This window comes from Linderina pennispora, assembly GCF_002104995.1.
Source record: "Linderina pennispora strain ATCC 12442 chromosome Unknown DL89scaffold_5, whole genome shotgun sequence".
Lineage (NCBI taxonomy): Eukaryota > Fungi > Kickxellomycota > Kickxellomycetes > Kickxellales > Kickxellaceae > Linderina > Linderina pennispora.
In genome coordinates, this window is record NW_024468253.1 from 872529 (window position 1) to 893349 (window position 20821).

Consider the following 20821-nt stretch of genomic DNA (forward strand, 5'->3'; position numbering starts at 1 on the left):
TTCAGTCCTAGTAGAGGGTATAAAACAAATTATATTTCACTTTTTGCTGTCAAAATGGCGGAGAATCGTCTTGATGAACACAGAAATGTTTTCTTCCTGCATGGTGCCGCCGAGCTTCTTCATGTCCTCAATCAGGGGGCGCAGCATGCCCGGGCGTTTCGCATTTGCCTTATCCAACAGCGCCTGTCCCAGATCCAGCATACGAAACAGCTTCGTCGCATCGGCCTTGAGCTCCCTGAGCTCAATCTCTGCTGCCGATGGTTTCGAGAGGTGTGAGTCACTTCCAGAGCCAGTGTTCTCTGAGTGTGTCGGCGACAGAGACCCAGCGTTGCTGACTCCATTAGATGTGAGCTCGGGCGACGGTGTATACAACGCTTTGCCGTTGATACCAGATGCTATGGTTGTAGGCTTGGCTGTCAACGCCATTGCTGGCGAGGAGGGTATGGCTGCCAGTGAGCTGGGCGGAGGCAAACTAAAGATTGGCCGGGTCAATGGCACCGAAGACAGGGAAGCGGTTCTCTTGTCAGCATCTACATCTGGCCCCTTGTCAGCTGACGCTGAAGCAGGCACGCTCTTGTTGAAAAGCTTGTTCAGGCTCAGCGCGGCAGGACGCTGGTACTGAGACGGACCGGGTGCTGGATCAGACGATATTTCGCCGCTAGCTGGCACTACTGATGGCTTGTTAGTCAGCAGAGGCGCATCACTACGCGGAATCAGTGCCGTCAGGCTGCTGATGGTTGACATCGCTGTCTGTGCTTGCTTGGCAGGCTGTGCGGATAGCTCGTTGACAAGCTCATGGATCTTAGTCAGCATCTCAGTGTGCTTATCAAGCACCTCCCGTGACTCCTTCATCCATGCGAGCTGCTCTTTGGACGCCTTGCTTGAACCCGATGCTATGCTCATAAGTTCCGGTATCTGCTCAGCAATGGTTGCAATCGCTGCAGCGCTTTTCGAGGTCTCAATGGGGAATGATGTCGATGTAGCACTAAGCGCAACGGGCTGGTCGTGGATCGATGGTCTGCGATCAATGCTGCGCACAAACGGCTTAATACGGATCGTCTGGCGCTTGGTCATTACTGGAGGCGCCATTGACTGCTGCAGCTGCGGACTGGCAGTCGGATCGCGCTCTAGTGACCCCTGGCGCACAGAGCTGTGGACTAAGCCATTCATCGACTGATCTGCTGCTGACTCAGGTGCTGGTGAGGACATGGGCCGCATAACTGCAGAATATGGCGCTTGGCGTGCAGCCCCATGGGCGTGTGATTCGGCAGACCCCCTGTCCGCAAGGTCGGGCGAATGGTCATGCAGACGCGACTGATCGTTGCCTGGGAGCGTCAGCATGATCTTCTTGGCACTGCCCCCATTGGGATCTGCTGCAAACTGCTGAGCCTGACGCGAGTTCGACGGCGCATTAGCGGAACGCCGTTGCTGGCTATTCTTGGAACGCGACCGCGACTCCATGTCCTCGCTGATCGTGTCGTCGCTGTTGTCACCACTCGCAGCAGCAGTGCGACCATTCCCAATGCGGTTGCCTTGTCCATTTTGGGCTTTGGTAGTCGCCAGCTGATCCAGCGATGACGCATCGCTTCCGTCGTCAATTATCGACTGTGGTAGACGGCCAACTCGGCGCATAGGCCTGAGGCTTGCCAGCGCCTGCTTCATGTTGGCATTGCCGCTCACATCCGCATAGTTAAATGACAGCTGGGGCTTGGAAGAGGGATTATCCGCACCTCTTGGACTGCGCGGATACTGTGGCATGGATGACGATAATGTAGTCTGTTTCTTTGGCATCGGTGTTGAAGCCGACTTGGCTGTCGACGGCAGCCGCTGAGAGCCAGCATTCATGGCGGCGCTAGGTGAAGAATAAGCCATCGCTGCGGCTGACGGCCGGCGATCCAGGCGCTTGCTCGCGGGCTGATTGATGTCCTCAACACCAGCGGATAGCGGACGTTTCGCCGGTAGCATCTTGGCGGGCGGGATATGTTCGGGGCAGAGCGGATCCTTGTACTTGTAGTTGTACACAATTGGCCGCGGGATGAAGTTGTTGCGAATTGCGCACATGGGGTGGAACGAATTCTCGCACGGGCTGCCATCAGCATTGACATGCTTGCAGTGCACCTGGAAGCCGAAGCGGGCGTTGCAGATGCAGCACTTTTTGAAGTCGCCCTTGAGCTTGGGCAGCGTTGTAGTGAACGGGATCTCGTCTGTGTTTATCTCCGGCGACCACGCCGCGCAGTGGATGTGGATGAACTTGAACTCGCTCGGGCGCTCCTCCCGCTCTTTGTCCTTGTCCTTCAGAACCAGTGTCCGTGCAGTCTTATCGTCCTTGTAGTGGCAGCAGAACAGGTTCTACAGAGCAAAAGGTTTGGTCAGATTGGGTAGATATGGTTGAGACAATGAACGGGTGAGTGAGCAAAGAGATTGTCGCAGTCTGAAGCCCCACGAGAGTGACGCGGGTGCTACAGGCGAGAAAATGACAACAAGGATGGGGACGGTAAATGGTGGCGTTCCCTGGCAGCTCGTGGGGAATTTACATTTATAGCAGTGCGCGCCATCGTCAGAATTACGAGCGAAAATCAGTGTTTGCATGCACCTTACCTTTCCATAGAGCGTCCTGTTGTTGCTGCTGCACCAGTCACAGTACCAGGGGTCGTCGCCCGGCGGCACTTCCAGGATGCCATAGCACATCTGGTGGTACGCCAGGTTGCACCTTCCTTCGCAGTACACGATGGGGTTGTTGTCCGGCGAATGCCCCATGTGGCAGATTGCGCAAGTAACTTCCTACAGCAATAATGCGCCATTGTGCTTTGAGCTATGCGCTGTTGTGCCACACGAAATCACAGGAGGTATTCTCCATGGCACACCTCGCCAGGACCTGGCAGCACGCTTGCTGCATCGGTATACTTACATCTTCCTCGTCGCTCGATGAATCGTCATCCTCGTCCGAGGAATCCACGACAAACTCCTTGGACTTTTTGATCCTGGGGTGCGACCGCTTTTGCAGGGATCTTCCGCGGATGCCTGGGACCTTGGGTGGCCGTCCCCGGCGTGTTGACGCAGGCTGTGTATGGCTATCCGTGTCTCTCAGTGCCACGGAAGAAGGAGACTCTGAGTCCCTGTGTGGGTTCGGCTGTGGCATCCTTTGCGATGCCTGCTGGCCCTTGATACTCATGGCAGAGCCCTTTTCTTTTGGCTGCCTATGCTGTGCGTGGGGTACGCGTAGTCGAAAAGACGAAGAGACGAGGTTTAGTTGAAGAGGTGGGCGTGAATTGAGGCACGACGATGCTTGGATTAGACGAAGAGTAGGGGCTTGGTGCTAGTTGGAAATAAGGCTTTGTCCAATTGAGTGACGAATTCGAGCGAAAATGAGTAAAAAAGAAAAGGCAGTAGAGGAAAATAAGTGGATGAAAGGAGCGAAACACAGTTGCTGCCACCAGCGCTGCAACCAGCGTAATATAGCTTTTATAGAAAGTGAATAAAACTGGACGCGTGGAAGAGAGCTGCAAAGACAGCCAGATGTTTTTGGAAAGCAGCAAACTGAAAAATTTGGGAGCAGACGAAGCCAAAAAGCAACAACACGGCTGACATTGTTTGAGCCATTTTCTTTTCCAACGCGGTTCGCAACCAACGTTGAGAAGCGTCGAGGGTCGTCAAGACAATTTATTTGCACTACTTCATTACATATTCGCAGGCCACTATGGCGCCCTCAGGAATTTTCTTTCGCGCTGCAGGTGCCAGGGCTGTATGCGAACCCCACTCTCAACAGATGTATAAATGTCTGTTGGACGCCGGGTGAGCGATCGTCTCTGCCTCATGCAATCCAAGTCTCTCTTGCGAAATAGTGGCACGCCTATATGCGTGGCAGCTCAATGGACGCAATAGCATGCTTACTAGACCATGTTCAACACATCTGTCCTACCAATGGACCTCAACTCCCACTGACCTGCAATGTGTATTAAGAAAAAAAGTCACGCTGTATTTTGCGCCATTCGGAGTTGCCGGTACTGCAACTCATTTGGGACCGCCAATACAGTTCTGTTGTAATCACAGCAATATCTGTTACATGATATGGTGGGTCAAGGGCGTGTGGGAGAGATTAAACTCATCGCACATTTCCGGGATGGCTGGGAGAGGCAAGTGATTAAAGTGCATGATATAGATTGGCGTGCGCTGGAACTGTAACGGCCATGGGCCGGGTTAATATGACTTATATCGGCCGCCGGTAGTCTACAGAGATACAGTTTGTAGGTATGTATTAATATGGAACACAAAATTGCTGCTATTTGCGTCGTGCTGCCGAAGACGTGGTTTACAAACACATCAACATTTGAGCAAATATGTGCAGGAATGTGGTGGATTACAAAAATCAAACAATGTACGGGGGTGCACTTGTATCACTGCCAGCAGGCACTGTGGTATTGACACGCCCCAATAAGCTATGCTATGAGCCAGCACGTCGTGCCCCCAGCAGTGCTATTCGCGAGACAAACTGGCTTTGTTGCGCAGTCACTCTGAAGGAGTTGGCCATATGGCCAATCGCAGCCGGTGATCATCGCAGATCAGATCACCGATCTGTCCGGTTTGTTCTTGTGTCTTTCGGCGTCCGCGTGAAAAACATATCAACAACAGCAGGGCGATTTTCTTAGAAGCGATGCTGTTGTGTTGGGCAAACACCGACGGGCCTTTTTACTTCAAAATATCTGCTTGCACCACCATTTTCCCTCTCTTTTCATACACTTGTCTGGGCTCCTATCTTTGGTGCTGCAACACCTCTCCACTTCCATCTCCCTACTCTGCACTAGAGCTCATAGTTCCGCCCTCTGTGCACGCCTTGAGCTTCTATCCATACTTTTACTAGCCTCTATACCCTCTATTTCAACTTCATTCAACCCCACACACGCACAGCCAGCCAAAGCACCACCGACGCTCGGGCGCCTTAACCGTGGACAACCAGGCGCAAAACACTGATCCCCTGCCCGACAGACCCCACACGCCCAGGTAGGTTTTTTACAAAAAAGCTTATATGCACGCTATAGCGCTAGGGCTCTCGACGCTGGCGCTGCTAAAGTCCTATCCCCCTCTGGTAATAATATTTTGCTGCGTATCGGCTAGGTTTGTTCTCTAAATGCGCGCGACCAGCCCACATAATTACCGTTAAGGTAACTCGCAGCGCGTGCTAAGCCCTTGTTCTAGAATGACAACACTGGTCGCTGCTGCCCCCGCCGCCGGTGGTGCCAGCGCTTGGTCTAATTTGGACAGATTACGTGCGCCGCATTTTCATATAACAAACCTCGGCCTGAACAAGCCCGGGGTTGTTCCTCTCGCCCCGACTGCGTGGCAAATGGAACGCGGGCTGTACCGGCCCCCTGCCAACAAAATGCTTCTCGAGCTGCGAAAATGCAGGATGAGGCGGAGTGTCGGGGGAGAGAGAGCTGCGGGGCTTTACCGAGCGGGGATGTGGTGGGTTGTTGGCTGCAGAAACAGAGTTGGCGCTGCTCTCTTCCGTATTGAACTGCAACCTACTCGCGCTATCTCAAATTTCCCTTTTCTATTCAGTTTCCCCTTTGCCGGCTTCACATCTGCACCCAACGAGTGCCTTCTTCTATTGCGAACACGGTGCACCAAAGCTCTTCTTGGAACCTGGGACACACTACGCTGCTTGGCCCAGACATCTTCTGGCTGGTTTTCTGCCCCAGAGTAGTAGACTGCTGAGCTGATTCGCGTTTGGAGTAGACAGGGAGGGACGACTTGTTGCTAACGGTCTGGCTTGTTCTGTCCAGGCATCCAGCAAAGTAATCCTGCCTCTCCGCCATATCCCCTCGCCTGCTACTGTCCATTTTACCAATTCTTTTTCACATTTGCGTTGCGACTGCCTGTGTGGGCAAACGGCGAAAACCCGCCGTTAGTTCACTGCTCTGCTTTAAGCCGTTTCATTCCTCCCTACCTGCACTTATTTCACAATGTCACCGCCAAAGACACGAGCGCCAACACCGCTGAGGGCCAGCACGCCGTCCAGCCTGGGCATCAAAACCACTAACCTGCCTTCTTCGCCATCCCAACGTTCTGTTTCCGGCAGTAGTAACCACTCGCCGCTCAAGGGCGCTGCACCGTGCTTTCACACAACCAGACCGCAGTTTATCTCCAGTCATATCGAACGTTGCGAGGCGTGTCGCCTAAAATACGCTCGTCAAGCGGAGCAAGCGACAATCCCGTATTCACCACTCGGCATGCGTCGTTCATCACTCGCGCCCACCGGTCAGCAGCGCTCGCGGTCCCGGCAGTCGCTCGGAGTCGGGACGACATCGCGACCAGCAAGTGCAGCAGCCATCGCACCGCCTGGGAGCAGTGTGGCCGCCACGACTGGCCTCGGAATCAACAACAATGGCGGCTCGCTGCGCCCCTCGTCGCGGGCGTCAATCGCTTCTCGTGCATCCGAAACCCGCCGTGCCTCGCAGCCGCTGCACCGTCGCAGCTCGTCCACCGGCTCGCCGACAGTGGGAGGAAAATCGCCCGGAGTGCGTCGGACGTCCAACAACACGATGCACGCGGCACAAGCTGTGCTAGCACTGGCCAACGAGAACGGCGAAATCGCACCGCCACCCCATATGCCTAGTCTTTCGGCTGTGCCTATGGCGGTTCCGCCCTCCCCCACCGACGCAGCGTCAATGCGGTCGAGGGCAAGGGCTTCGCGAAACTCGTCGATGACGAGAGGCAAGCCGTCTAGCGCCAACAGCGGTCGTGAGAGCCGCAGGTCATCGCTGAACCCGCGTGACCTGAAGTCTGGCTCAAGGCGCGCTGGTAATGAGTCGCCCTCCGGCTTTATTAGAGGGACGCCCAGGACACTTGGCTCAATGTCCCAGTTCCCCGACAGCAGCGACGAGAAGCCACAGGTGGACATTGACAACGCGGTGCTCATGGAGACTATTGTCGACCAGAAGCGCGCTATAGATAAAGAGCTCAAAGAATCCAGGGATCATGCTGCTCGGCTGATGAAGGAGGTTGACCGTCTGCGTCTTGAGGTCGCCACAGCTAAGGCAGAAGGAGCCGCAAACCAGTCGCTGGGATCGGGATCGGAGGGCTCTGACAATCCGTTTTTGTTCGCCGAGTCAAAGGCAGCTAAGCAACGGGCCAGCGAGGAGCGCGCTATGGAGCTGGATAGAGCGGCGATCGATGCGTTTGAGGAATACCGCAGGGCGTACGAAGAGTGCGAGCCGTCGCTCAGGTCGAACCGCGTGCAGTTTGCTGGCGAGCGGCCGCTGAGCCCGCCCCCGGCACGCTACTGGGGCGGCAGTGCTGTTGCTACGAGTGCAGCAAAGACGCCGATCCGTGGTTTGGACATTGGTGAGAACGACTCTCAGCGTGCGACGCTGACTGCAGAGGTGCGTCGTGCAGGCGAGGACCTGATGAGCACGCCTGTACGGCACACGACGCCCCGCCGCGCTCGTGCTAACAGCATTCGTCGCACGGGCGGCAAGTCCCGGGCAAACCGCACTCTGTTCTCCGGTGACAGTGACCGCAGCGACGACGACGACGACGGCGACCCGGTCAACATGGACGATGCGCGGGATGAAATGCGCAAATGCCTCACTGCCGCGTCCTCCTTTGGGAAGTTCCTTGTTCGGTATGTCAACCGGCAGGTTCTGGATAACAGTGCGATCCATGATGAGTACAACATGCTTCTCGGTCGCTTCAACGAGCTGGAAAAGCGCGCTGCGCAGCTCGACAAGCAGAACAAGCGGCTTGAGGAGTCGCGGTCCGAGCAGGTTGCGCTGTCGTACGAGGCGTCTGCCGAGCGCGAGGTTCTCGCCGAAAAGGTTGATGTGGCCGAGCGCACAGCCAAACGGCTGACGAACGAGAACGACAAGCTCAGGCAGGAGCTCAGCCTGTCGAATGAGCGGGGCCAGCAGCTTGATGAGCAGATCAGCAAGCTGAATGCTTCGCTGGACAAATCTCGGCAGCGCTACGAGCAGGAGCTGACGTCGTTGCGCCGCAACAACAACAACCTGCAGACCGATAAGACTGTGCTTGTTAAAAAGAACGAGGAGCTGCGCGTCGAGCTCAAGGGTAAGCTGCAGCGGGCCGGCCTGAAGGCCAACATTGACGAGTACATGGCTGAGCGCAAGCGTGCCAGCTCGATCGTAGCCGATGGCAAGACGGAGACTGGCGCCAGCGCTGATCCAGCCAGCGGGACTCCGAATGACGGGGTCACTCCTGAGCAGTCTATCCGCCGTCTCCAGGAGTCGGTACTGTACTACCGCAAAAAATACGACCAAATGTCGCGCAAGCTGCACAAGGAGAAGGTCAACCACAAGGAGGCGAGCCGCATGCTGCGTTTGCAGCAGGAGGAGACGTATCGCTTCCAGCAGATGTATGGCCCACTGCCTGACGACATGGCGGTCGATGCAATGGAATCACTTGGCAGCTATCTACCGGGTATGACTGGCGAGCGCCGCGCATCAAATGTGTCGATGTCAAAATCGTCCACACGTGGCAGCGGCTTTGGGGTTGCGATTGCATCGGATATCGACAGCGATGCCATGTCTGACCGGATCTCGAGCAAGAGCGTTGAGGACTTGACTGCTGCTCTGAACACTGCTGCTGCTGCCGATGGCATCGGCAGCTTTGCCAATCTGGACCAGGAGCTCAAGTTCGCCGAAGGGGCAGCTGGTGGGGAGGGCCTGTCTAGCGGCGGCGAGAGCGAGAACAACGAGGATGCTGATGCTCGCGATATCCAGCTATACCAGCAGCGCATGAACATGCGCAACCGCCGCTCGCAGATGGCCACACCGCGCAAACGCCGTAGCACCGATGCACGCCGCAAGGCAGCGACCAGTGCTTCCGCTATCAGGCATTCGGTGGCATCGGCCAGTCCGACCGAGTTCCCTTCAGAGTTCCCGTCAGATATGCCGGCTGGAGAGTCGCTGGGCGACATCCTGGGCGGTGCCAGCACCATGTGGGATGAGCCTATGCCAACGGAGAAGCGGTCACCGAAGACCCCTAAGGGCGCTGTTGCGCCGCTGTCGCTGTCGCTGGCCAATGAGCTCGGCGGGTTTGGCGATATCTCGCGTTCCCTCGACTCGCCGAGTCGCCTGGCTTCAGCTGGGCTTGGCAGTCCGCCCCGCAAGATGACTAGAGCGGGGCGGTCTCGCACCTCAACGTTGCCGTTCACTGATGACGACAAGGGCTTTGGCATGGGCTTCAACACATCGGTGTCGCTGGCAGAGCAGTTTGCTGCATCGGCCAAGGCCAAGACTGAGGACAAGCCCAGGATGGTTGATGCATCAACAAGCACTGATTCGCTGCCAGAGTTCGCGGATGCCCAGATCAGCACACTGACGACTGCAGGCACTGGCACTAATACGTCGGTGCAGGCGGCGCTCTCACTGCCGTCGGCTGATGCATCAGTTGGCACAGCCAACGTCGGTCCAGATGCCATTCGCTCAGTTGGCGTAGAACCGGCGACAAGCATGTGGTCACTGGTGGACGGGGCGATCCAGACCGAGACTGCTGCTACCAAGGAGCTCGGAACCCAGGCTGGGTCTGCAACTGCTCACCAGCAGAATGCGACCGACCCTGCATTTGGCGTCGAGCACCGTGCGGTTGGCGCCGCTGTGGCAGTTGCCAACGGGTCAACGCAGGTACAGCCAGACGTTGCGTCGACAGGCATGGTTACCGACATGTCCTCGTCAATGCTCGGCGATCAGAGCGTCGAAGCAGTTGCTTCCATGAGCTTACGTGGGGTGCAGGCATCGGCTGAGACTAGTGCGGCAGTTGTTGCCACTGATCCGCTTCTTGGTGTCAGCAACGCGTATACGTCAGTTGATATTGTGGTGCAGGAGAGCTCGTGCCAGGCAACTGCTGAGCTTGCCGAGTCAGGCATGGCCACTGACCGCTCAATCGGTACCGTGTCCCAGGCTGTCGAGGCATTTGCAGATTCCTTGGATGCCGGTGTGTTCACCGATCGCACGCTTGGCACTTCTTCGCAGTCGGTGGAGGCATTTGCCGAGTCTACTGACACAGGCATGGTGACAGATCGCCTGTTTGGCACTTCGTCCCAGTTGGTCGACGTTACCGCTCCTTCTGCTGATGTGGGCATGGGTACCGACAAACTGTTTGGTACTACCGCACAAGCAGTCGAGGCTATTGTGGAGGTTGCTAGCAGCGGCGTTGCTACCGACCGTCTGTTTGGCACGTCTTCTCAAGCGGTTGAGGCAATTGCCGCGTCCCAGGAGCGTGGGGTGTCTGTGGGCGCCGGGTCGTCTTGCGATGCTGCCATCGAAACATCTACCCCGGCTCTGCTTGACCGTGGTGTAGAGACAGCTGTGCTGCAGTCCAACGACACATCTGTTGCAACTGATGCTCTGGGTACCAACGACACCCAGGTTGCTACCGATGACGCGATGCTGCTTGCCTGGCTGGAGCCACTTATCCCGGCAGGCATCACAATGGCCACGGTGTTTGCTGCACTCAGCCGCCGTGGCGAGCCCGTGCATGAGCTACACGCCCGCAAGGTCGAGGAGGCGACCAGATCAGCGACTGAGGCTGAGATGGCGCGCGCCGCTGAGGCTGCTGCTGCTACAGCGGCTGCCACAGCCAAGATCTATGTTGATCGTGGAACCTCACCCGAGGTCAACACCAGCGAGCAGAGCGTACAGGCTGAACCCAAGACTGCCGGCAAGAGCCAGCAGGCAGGACCGCTGTCTATGACCGAAACCGGTGTCGATGCGCCAATGGGACCTGCACTGGTCAACGTGGGTGTTGGCACTGAGTGCAAGACAGTAGACCGGTGGACCGATCCATCCGATCCCGTCGAGAAGCGTAGCCAATTGGTTGAGGCTGTTGTCGCCACAGCAGAGCACTCGACATCGAGCGAGACCAAATGGGCCGACGCCTCGGCTGGCCCAGATATTGCGGTTGCTGAGGTGTCGGTGTCGGCTGGGGTAGCGCTTGTCGAGCATGCCACCGATATGGGTATTTCGGCGAAGGACGCCGGCGTTGGGCCAGTCGTTGAGCAGAAGGAGTCTGCTACCGATATGGAGATCTTGGCCAAGGACGCTAGTGTTGGCCCCGTTGTCGAGCACAAGGAGTCGGTTGTGGCGGCTGGGGTCTGTGAGACCCGCGACTTTGGCACTTTGGCCATTGCTGATGTTGCTGAGCGCGGTGAGGGTCCGCTGTGCGAGAGAGCTGAGCAATCTGTTGACTCGACCGTGCAGCTCAGCGACCAGCAAATTGAGGCAGGCACTGCCCAAGTCACCAGCCGTGGTGTTGGCGCTGACTCTGCCTTTGGATATGTCGACAAGGCTGCCGGCCCAGCACAGACCACTGTGGAGCGTAGCGTGGAGCCTGAGGTCGATGGTATGCGCGCCGACGCATGCGTTGGCCAGGATGAATTAGCCCACGCCCATGCATCCGTGGCCGCTGGGTCTGGAGCTACAGGCGATGCGGCAGTGGCTACGCATGATGGCGCGATATCTGCTGAGCGCAGTATCGGCACCGATGGTGCAATGGGGCTCAGAGCTGATGCAGGAATCCAGGCTGAGCCGGCCCTTGTCGATGCGCATATCGGCTCAGCGGTGCCCAGCACTGCCGACATGTCTGTGGGGACCACGTTCGCGTCTGATAGGGCGATCAGGACTGATAACGCAGCAGTAGGCACTACTGCTGAGGCTCAGACTGCCACATCGCCTGTGACCGAGGTGTTTGTGCACGCCGAAGCCGCACCCGCGCGCCAGCCTCGCATGGTTGGGCACAAGTCGATTGAGACCGAGGCTAAGCCATCAGTGGCTGGCAGGAGCGTTGCTATCGCTGCAGTTGCTGCAACTGCTGATGCCTTTGCCCACACGGCTGCCAACAGCACGGTTTCTACCGGGATGGCTACTGACACTGACGACCTCACGCGTGTCGACAACTTTGAGCATGTGTCGTATCCTGGGTCGCTGAACGTATCGTCGGATAACAGCTCGCATATGCTGCAGATGGAGGCGATCGAGTCAATGGATTCGATTGCGTCGACTGACGATGTCTTCACTGCACCATCCAAGGCTGGCACCAAGACCCCTGACATGTTTACGGCCAACAACAGCTACGATGAGCGTGCTACTGAGGACGAGCATGATGGCGACTATGTTGATGCCGAGCAGTCGTCCCCGGCGCTCAGGCAGGCAGGTGGCCTCCATTCCGATCTCAGCACGATTGAGGAAATGTCGCCGAGCGGGCGCAGCCAACAGTCGTTGCCGAGGTTCGAGCGCCAGCAGTCCAAGTCCAATTCCGACAAGGAGGACTACGGCTACATCTTTGTGCAGCCGCGCAACAATATCCACTGCTCGCAGGTGCCAGGAATCGACTCGACGGACAGCTTGCCTGAGAGCGCGACGCAGCGCAAGAGCTACCCGCTAGCTCATGGAGACAAGAGCCTTGACTCTGGATGCCGCCAACGATCATCGCATCGAGGAAATGTTCAGGTCGCTTTCGCCGCGCCGTGTCACCTCTGCCGGTGTTCTGGAGACGGTTGATGAAAGCGAGGACCATGATGCGATGGAGCTTGGCCGTGATCTCGAGGAAGAGGAGGAGGATGAGAGTGGCAATGACTCCGACGTGTCTGATGTGGATGCAGGGGACCTGCAGACGCGCTCCCCTGGACCCCAGAGCGCCGATGTTCAGACTGAAACCAGTGCGGGGGCAGCAGCCGCGGCAAAAGCGCGCATCGGCCAGTGTTGCGGTCGAGACCAGCGCTGAGCCGCCGTATATCTCGCGTCAGCCAGAGCCTCTGATTGTTCAGTCGATAGCGCGCACTATGGTTGGCACGTACATGTGGAAGTACACGTCGACGCGGTTCAAGGCAGCCGGTGGCCACGAGCGGCGGCATATGCGGTACTTCTGGATCCTGCCATACGCCAAGACGCTGTACTGGGGCAAGGAGCCAATGTCGACCAGCATGGCCCTGTCGCGTACTGCCCGCACCAGCGGCAGTCCGCAGCGTGTACATGCGCGATATCCGCATCGTTCCTGACCAGCACGATGCAGGCAGCCACGACGAGCCCCAGTACTGCATCGTGGTGACGACCAACCATCGCGAGGTCAAGATCAAGGCAACTTCGCAGGCTGATCATGATATGTGGTACATGGCGATGGCGTATCTGCAGAACCGCCGGATCATCACCAGCACCACTTACCCATCGAACACGTTTATGAATGACCTCAGCGAATACCCGAAGCGACACCAGCGCACACAGCCTGGCAACGTCGATGGGCAGCGGGTCGGCTCTTCCGCTCCACCAAAGGCTGCTTAATCGAGCCGAGAGCCGCGGAATCCTGTCGCGGAACCCGGCCCGGCAAACGCTGGCGGCGCCGGCTGCAGTTGCTAGTGGATCGCGCATCACTCTGCGACCACACAGCGACATGCCACCGCCGCATCCTGGAATTGGCCCCGGGCAACAGGGAGCGACCATGTTCTCGCAGGGTAGCTATGCTAGCCAGGCCAGCAACCAGGAGTCGATGGCCAGCTCGAATGTGTCCAGTGGCTATCCCAAGCACCAGGGGTATGGATCGACCTCAGCATCGCTCCAATCGACGCCCAAGGCGCTGCGGCCCGTCAGTGCGATGACGCCTACACCGGGGTCTCGGCCGAGGGCAAGCGCATGTCGATAGGACTGTTCCGCCGCGACGGCGCCGGCAGCGGGCTGCGGAGGAATGGGTCACAGCATAGCGACGGCAGCTATATCAGCGCTAGTGGCGGATCGCCGTCGGCGCTGCGTCCAGTGGATTCCCGCTCGATGCAGCAGCCGCAGTCTATTGCAGCAGCCATCTCGACGACAGCCCTTCACCAGCGCGAAAGCTCGCTGTCGGCCAGCCGCACGGTCCGCAAAATGTTTAGCGGGTCCATTCTGCGCGTGCTGAAGAGCCGCGAGACCGAGGATGGCGGCAATGGCAGTGCCGCATAGAGGCACCACCGGCTGTCGGGAGCCGCAAGAAGCCCCTGTCTACCTAGCGGTTTCTGCACGAGGTTCCTGCTACTCTCTCTTGACCTCTGCCAACCTCATCATCTCAATCTCCATCTCCATCTCCACCTTCATTTTCATCATCTCTCCACCCACCACTTCTGCCTCTTCTCTTTTTCATGACACCGTTTCTCGTATCACGACATTTTCTTCCTCGCTTTATCCCCGCCCCCTTTCTAATCCTCAGTGTTCATATTGTAGTCTCTGTGTTTGTGGGCCCAGCGCTATGTGTACCAGGGCCCGTGCAGTCTTAGTAGCAGCCATTTCCCTTTTAGAAACTAATAACAGAATCATGCAGTCATCGCAGTCTGGATGGGACTCGCCAAAGTGACTAACAAGTGGCCCAGCCCAGCGCTCCGGCCCCTTGTTGTTTACAGCTCGTTTCTGGGATTGCTGGTGGCAATGCAGCCACCATTGCAGCGGGATGCTGTCAGAGCGGCTGAGCGTCTCTGTCTCCATCGAGACGTGCGGCAGCGATCCTCACCAGGCTGCTGCCTCGGCGGGGCTCCGCCATTGGACGAAATAGCCCGTTTGCGGAACACGCCTGCAATTTTCTGTTGCTACTGCTCCAAAAGGGGCGCGAGCTGGCATGAGAATAAAAAGCAGTGCATGGGCTCAAAAGATAACGTCTGGATACATGTCGTGGACAGTAATTACTAGCCAATATCCGTTGCAACGGGCCAATTGGTAATATACGCGGGCGTGTGGGACTGGGATAGGAAATTAGCGGAAGGGCGCGCTGGAAATTAGCGAGAAAAGTAGGGAGCCGCCGGAATGTCTCGCTCTGATTCTGGCAGTAGCGGCGCGAGAGGGTGGGTAGCGGACACCCGGATTGAGCCTCCCCCTTTCTGCGCACACGGGAGAGGTTCCGCTTCGCTATTTTTTCAGCTGGCCAGCACACTGTCTGCCAGCAGTCCGAGTTCGATAAGCGCCGGTATAAAAGGCGGGCTCTGTTTCCCTGGTGGAGACGACTCCTTATCTCCACAATCTTTTTCTCCATCTTTTCTCTGTACTATCTTTCTCACTCACAGCCATGGTCTCTGTTGCTATTCTCGGTGCCGCTGGTGGTATTGGCCAGCCCCTCTCTCTCCTCCTCAAGCTGAACGCCAAGGTGACCAAGCTGAACCTGTACGATATCGTGAACGTCCCGGGTGTTGCCGCCGATATCTCGCACTGTTGCCACCAACTCGCAGGTGGAGTCGTTCCTGGGCGCCAAGGAGCTCGACGCTGCCGTCACTGGCATTGACCTCGCCATCATCCCCGCTGGCGTCCCCCGCAAGCCCGGCATGACCCGCGACGACCTGTTCAAGATCAACGCCGGTATTGTGCGCACGCTGGTCGCTGCCATCGCTGCCAACAGCCCCAAGGCCATCGTTGCCATCATCTCGAACCCCGTGAACTCGACCGTGCCCATCGCCGCTGAGGTCCTGAAGGCTGCCGGCGTGTACGACCCGAAGCGCCTGTTCGGTGTGACCACCCTTGATGTGGTGCGTGCCTCCCGGTTCGTCAAGGACGTCAAGGGCGAGGCCGATGCTGCGGAGCTCCGTGTGCCGGTTGTTGGCGGCCACTCGGGCAACACCATTGTTCCTCTGCTGTCGCTGGCCCAGCCTGCTGTTGAGCTGTCGGAGAAGGAGGTTGCTGATCTGACCCACCGGATCCAGTTCGGCGGTGACGAGGTCGTGAAGGCCAAGGATGGCGCTGGTTCGGCCACTCTGTCGATGGCGTACGCCGGTGCGCGGTTCGCCGACTCGGTCATCCGTGCTCTGGGCGGCGAGACCGTCGTTGAGCCCACCTTCATCTCGCTGTCGGCCGATGCTGAGGGCGCCAAGGAGATCCAGGCCCTGGGTGCTGGCGATCTGGAGTTCTTTGCTGTGCCGGTCGAGCTCGGTACCGAGGGTGTCAAGCGGATTGTGCCCCTGGGCAAGCCCAACGACTATGAGCTGGCGGCCATCAAGGTCGCTGCCGATGAGCTCAAGGACAGCATTGCCAAGGGCGTCGAGTTTGGCCGTGCCTAAACACGCTATGTTTTTTACTACTGTTCAAATGGATCACACCTTTTCTCTCTGTTTGTTTCTGCAGTGGCGGTGCGCGGTGCATGGTGCGTGGCCAGTGGGGAGAGCCCAATGGGCTACGCTTCCGTGCTCCGGGGCATCGAGGAGCTCCACTCCTGCCCGATAAGATAAACGCTGCTGGGACTGCGTTTCCTTTTCAGCCTCCCAGCGCAACCACGGGAAAGGGGGCGGCAGTGTTTCACATGGACCGACAAGACACTCTTTGCGCTGCTGTGCATCCGCCCACTCTCCCTCTCCTCTTTGCCTGCAGAGGCGCACCCGTATCTGGCGTGACTGTGAATGTCGATTACGGAACTGTTTGCCCTTACACGGGAGAGATGTTTCAGAGATCCATGCCCATGCGTCGCATTTGCTGGCCGTTTCCCACAGTTGGGACAGAAAATATCCAGCTGCGCGGACGATTACTCTGTTGGTGGTGCGTCGGAACGCAGGTTGCTTTTTATGGAGAGCGGCGGGTGGGTCTGAGGATCCTTTTACCCGGTTCCTTGAGATCTTTTGAGCACAGACCGGGTTCTACAAGAGCCGGGGTAAGGGGGTGGGCCAAAGACGTCGTGCGCGCATTTCCAGCATCGGCCAGATGGAGAAACCCGGGATTGCGCCCGCTCTGCAGCAGAATATTCGCGCCCTGCGACTTTTGCAACTCGGCGATTCCTGGCTCTGATGACGGTCGCCTGCACGGTCTGGTGGCTGTCCAGACCACGCTTCTGCTCCCGATCAAACCGACCCGTTCTGTGACAATAAAGGTAGTATTTGCTCTGCACAAAGACAAAAAAGGAGAAAGGGCTATAGAAGAAAAACGATAAAGTTTAAACAGGGGGTGGGTGGTATTCGAGGAAGCACACGAAAACAGAGTAGGCGAAAAGAAAGGAGTGGGGTCTGAGCGGGGGAGGCAGTCGCTGCTTAGCAGCAGTTGGATCCACTCTTGGCGTGGTCGTCGGCCGTTGGCACGATGATCTGGGCGCCAGATCCCGGCTGAACGTTGTCCTGCGACGACTCGATCGCCTTGTTCGACACAATGCGGTAGATCTCTACAAACCAATGCCAGCGTTAGTTTCAGCCATTTCTGGCGTGCGGTTTTGTTCCGGTAGCCTGGGACACATTGCGCCATGCTGACGACAGCGACGATGACGACCACGCACTTACCTGTCAGGATCTGCTGGAATGCCTGCTCGACATTGCTCGAGTCGAGGGCCGATGTCTCGATGAAGAACAGACCGTTCTCGGCTACACGTTGGAGGAGGAGGAAACGGGGGTTAGCTCATGAAAAATGCAGACGCGTTGCTAGATGATTGCCAGCGAGGGATTGGCAGACTGAGCAGCTGGGCGCTCCCAATCCTCAAGGTACTTACAGGCAAACTGCTTGGCCTCTTCGGTCGGCACGGCGCGAAGGTGCCTCAAATCGGACTTTGTTACCAACCAGCATGATGACAATGTTGCTGTCGGCATGGTCGCGCAGCTCCTTGAGCCAGCGCGACACATTCTCGTAGGTGGCATGCTTGGCAATGTCATAGACGAGCAGCGCTCCAACGGCTCCGCGGTAGTACCTACACCCAGTGCAAAAATGCGGCGTTGAGCAACAGCATATCGCAGGCACATGTGATCCCGTGCATACATGGAATGGCTCGCAGCCTGGAACGGGATAAGAGACGCGGGTAAATGGCACAGACAGTCGGAGGGCTGTCAAGGGAGCTACTTACGCACTGGTGATGGCACGGTATCTCTCCTGGCCGGCTACACAGAGGAGGTTGAGAGGCGGACGGGTGGTGCGAAATTCAGTAAAGGCATCTCGAGATGTGGGCTGGCTCTCCGACCTACCGGCAGCGAGAAACTGGTGCTGGAATGCACGCTGCATTTCCGCTTACCTGTATCCCAAATTTGCGCCTTAATTGTCTTGCTGTCGACCTGGATGCTCCGAGTAGCGAATTCGACGCCAATGGTCGACTTGGACTCCAGATTGAATTCATTGCGCGTGAACCGCGAGAGCAGGTTGGACTTTCCGACGCCCGAATCTCCAATAAGGACAACCTTGAACAGGTAGTCGTACTCGTCGTTGCTGGCCATTGTCAGTTTAAATTAATGCTCGTTTTAGGTGGAGGCGGGTGATGGGAAGAAGAGGGAAGCGGATGAGTAAACGTGTTTCTTTGGTTTATTGCTTCCGTAACAGCTGCGAACAAATGTGAAGGTGGAAGAAAGAAAAGCGCGGGCCCGCAGGCCTGGAGGAGCCTTCAGTTTTTCCAAGCTCAACAGCTTGTGCCTGGAGCCAACGGACCCAATCAGACAGTTTCACGTGAACAGCAGCCTCTGTTGCTGCCGCTGCTGCTCTGCTGCTGCCGGGCTTGCAAAACGATGTGGAACCGCGAAGCGCAGGCTGCCGGTCAAATCCAGCCCGCAACCGCTCGGTGTTCAGTCAGCACGTTTGAGCTAATCCTGGGAATCCGAATTCGCACCTCTTCTCTGTCGTTGCGTATTTTACATTTGCACCTGTGCTCAATAGCAAGCAGCAGAAAGGCACTCTATTCACTGCACAGCTTGTTCCTTATTCACGCTCTGTTCTTCCTTTTTGCTTAGCTGGCCGCCTTTTTCTCGCTTTTCTCTGCTCCTCTATATATTCCTTTTTAAAAACCTAAATGAAGAGCGGCAGCACCAGACGGCCGTTCTCAGCGGCATCGCGGCAGGGCGACGAGCCGGCAGACGACAGTCCAGGCCAGCATTACTCAATGCAGCAGGTGGTACAGTGGAGCGAGGGTCGTGTGGGGCAGTGGCTCCGAGAGCAGGGGTTTGCGCGGCATGAGCGGGCGTTTGTGGAAAACCAGATTAACGGAGAGGCGCTGCTGGAGCTCGACTACAACTTGCTAAAGGAGCTGTCAGTGCGCACCGTGGGCGAGCGTGTTCGTCTAAATATAGCCATCCGCGACTTGCGCAACAGGTGCCTGCGAGGGGACATGATGGATAACACCCGGCCAGACACCAGTCGGTCAAAGGCACGAGGGCTTCCTTCGCTGCAGATTTTCAGCGAGCCGCATATGGTCAGGACGAACACGCTGGTTGGTGCCCAGCCGCCGCCGCCGATGATTCGGGGGCCGTCAAAGGAGCTACCGAATATACCAACCACGGAGGCCAGCACAGGCCAAGCGGGCTCCACCATGGGCAGCAGCAGCAGCACCGCGACATCCTCAGTTGTCCGCAGTCCTGGGCTGCGCGAAATTGGCGCCCCGCCGCCGTCGTTCCCGTTCGGGCTTACAGACCCTGGCTCGCTCAAGGGCTCTGGCAATGTGCGGTACCGCAAGATGGCGGCAATTCCAGTAGGTCCGTCGGCAGACGTGAGGCATCGTGCATCGCCGGAGCCAAACCCGGCAGATGAGCGATTGCGGATGCTGTTTGGCGGGCACCTACACTCGCCTGTGCCTCCGTCGCAACAAAGCCAGCATGGCGCCGATTCGCAAGAGCAGCTGGAGGAAGTTGAGCGGCTCAACATGCAGTTCCAGGAGCTGTTTGGTACTGACATTGGCGTGACCAATCTGGCAGACTCTCTGAGCTTGAAGGTGCGGCATGTGGCGATTACCGGTCCCGACAATGTTGTGCGCCATATATCTGTCCCAAGCACGCGATCTGCGTATGAAATTCTGAGTCGGATCCTGCGCGAGTTTGGCCTCGACAGAGATGTTGACAAGGACCGGTATGCCCTGTTTGTCATGTCTACTGACGGCGGCGGTGCGCGCAGCCTGACCGACGACGAGATCATCGAAATCTTTAATGATCCGGACAGCCTGGTGAGCGAAAAGATCTTTTTGCGCAAGCGGCACCAGCTGGCCAGGCCAACGCCTGGCACACGGCGGTCCGAGCAGTTGCAGAAGGCGTTTGAAAAGCTGGGCAACATCCTGCCGAGGCAGCCGTCAAACAACACAATATCAAGCTCCTCGACACATACCCCGATCAGCGTGTCGTCAACACCACTGCTTAGCGCTGCGCAGAGCGCCAGTGAGTCTACACCCACGACCACGCTGATGGCTCAGTCACAGCAGCCCAGCGGGCCTCAGCCGTTGCGACAGTCTGCATCAGCACAAGCACAAGCACAAGCACATGCATCAGCACAAGCACAAGCCCAGGCTCAGGCACAAGCACAAGCCCAGGCTCAGGCACAAGCCCAGGTACAGGCCCAGGCACATGCGCAGGCGCAGGCACAGGTACAGGCGCAGCAGGGACAAACCAGGCCGCAGAACCCTGGCAGTATTGACAAGCTGCAGCGCATGCTAGGCGACCGACCACCCTCTGAGATGGTGTCAATGAACGTCGAAAAGTACTTCCCAGGCAATGAAGCACGAGCGCGGCACTCGATCATGCGCAAGCATAGGCGCGAGTCTCACGACAGCACAATGATGGGGCAAAGCAGCGGTAGCAACACCAAGGGGACCAACTCTCGGCGGTCGACAATCAGCAACTCGCGCAACCACCACCGGCGCAGCAGCTCAGGATCGCGCAGCATGCAGGCACGCCTGGCATCATACGCAATGTCCGGTAGCAACTCGCAAGCGTCAGCCAAGGGCCTGAAGGATCTGAATCGGAAGCTCGAGGCCATTGGTGAGCAGGCGGAGATCAAGGAAGAAGAGGAGGGAGATGAGAAGGGGGCTGGCGGCAAGTCGTCAGTGCAGAGCGCTGTTGCGCGGTCGCAGTCGCTGATGACGCCCAAAACCACCCATTCTTTCCGCAAGGGCACGCTATCCCGGAAGAACACCATTACATTGGAGACGACGG

The 20821-nt window shown here is 57.5% G+C and overlaps 5 protein-coding genes across 5 annotated transcripts; 2 read left to right on the forward strand and 3 right to left on the reverse strand.

The window, feature by feature from the left end:
* Positions 1–36: 36 nt before the first annotated feature.
* On the reverse strand, positions 37–3510 carry DL89DRAFT_283345 (uncharacterized protein; the record flags this gene model as incomplete). The annotated part of the gene is made up of 3 exons (XM_040889730.1): positions 2909–3510; positions 2599–2781; positions 37–2349 (listed from the first exon to the last, which is right to left on the reverse strand). The coding sequence occupies exons 1-3, from the start codon at positions 3170–3172 to the stop codon at positions 37–39; spliced, it is 2760 nt and encodes a 919-aa protein (XP_040744377.1). The 5' UTR covers positions 3173–3510.
* A 1431-nt stretch (positions 3511–4941) lies between these two features.
* DL89DRAFT_140895 (uncharacterized protein) lies at positions 4942–5831 on the forward strand. The gene is made up of 2 exons (XM_040883435.1): positions 4942–4998; positions 5113–5831. The coding sequence occupies exon 2, from the start codon at positions 5195–5197 to the stop codon at positions 5699–5701; it is 507 nt and encodes a 168-aa protein (XP_040744378.1). The 5' UTR covers positions 4942–4998; positions 5113–5194; the 3' UTR covers positions 5702–5831.
* A 6607-nt stretch (positions 5832–12438) lies between these two features.
* Positions 12439–13681, reverse strand: DL89DRAFT_140717 (uncharacterized protein). Its single transcript, XM_040883434.1, has 2 exons — positions 13047–13681; positions 12439–12901 (listed from the first exon to the last, which is right to left on the reverse strand). Exons 1-2 carry the CDS (start codon positions 13446–13448, stop codon positions 12482–12484), a joined length of 822 nt encoding a protein of 273 aa, XP_040744379.1. The 5' UTR covers positions 13449–13681; the 3' UTR covers positions 12439–12481.
* A 1349-nt stretch (positions 13682–15030) lies between these two features.
* DL89DRAFT_274695 (malate dehydrogenase, NAD-dependent) lies at positions 15031–16012 on the forward strand (the record flags this gene model as incomplete). The annotated part of the gene is given in 2 exon segments (XM_040889222.1): positions 15031–15195; positions 15215–16012. The coding sequence occupies 2 exon segments, from the start codon at positions 15031–15033 to the stop codon at positions 16010–16012; spliced, it is 963 nt and encodes a 320-aa protein (XP_040744380.1).
* A 957-nt stretch (positions 16013–16969) lies between these two features.
* On the reverse strand, positions 16970–18130 carry DL89DRAFT_274696 (GTPase of the Ypt/Rab family; the record flags this gene model as incomplete). The annotated part of the gene is made up of 6 exons (XM_040889223.1): positions 16970–17097; positions 17213–17293; positions 17419–17473; positions 17499–17613; positions 17767–17800; positions 17932–18130. 6 exons carry the CDS (start codon positions 18128–18130, stop codon positions 16970–16972), a joined length of 612 nt encoding a protein of 203 aa, XP_040744381.1.
* Positions 18131–20821: the final 2691 nt, after the last annotated feature.

Excerpts from the sequence above, each read along its gene's own strand:
- DL89DRAFT_140895 (XM_040883435.1), top strand. The coding sequence starts at position 5,195 with ATGACAACACTGGTCGCTGCTGCCCCCGCCGCCGGTGGTGCCAGCGCT.
- DL89DRAFT_140717 (XM_040883434.1), bottom strand. The coding sequence starts at position 13,448 with ATGGTCGCTCCCTGTTGCCCGGGGCCAATTCCAGGATGCGGCGGTGGC. Across the intron at positions 12,902-13,046 it reads TTGGTCGTCACCACGATGCA|CGTCTTGGCGTATGGCAGGA; the intron begins GTACTGGGGCTC and ends GCCCCAGTACAG.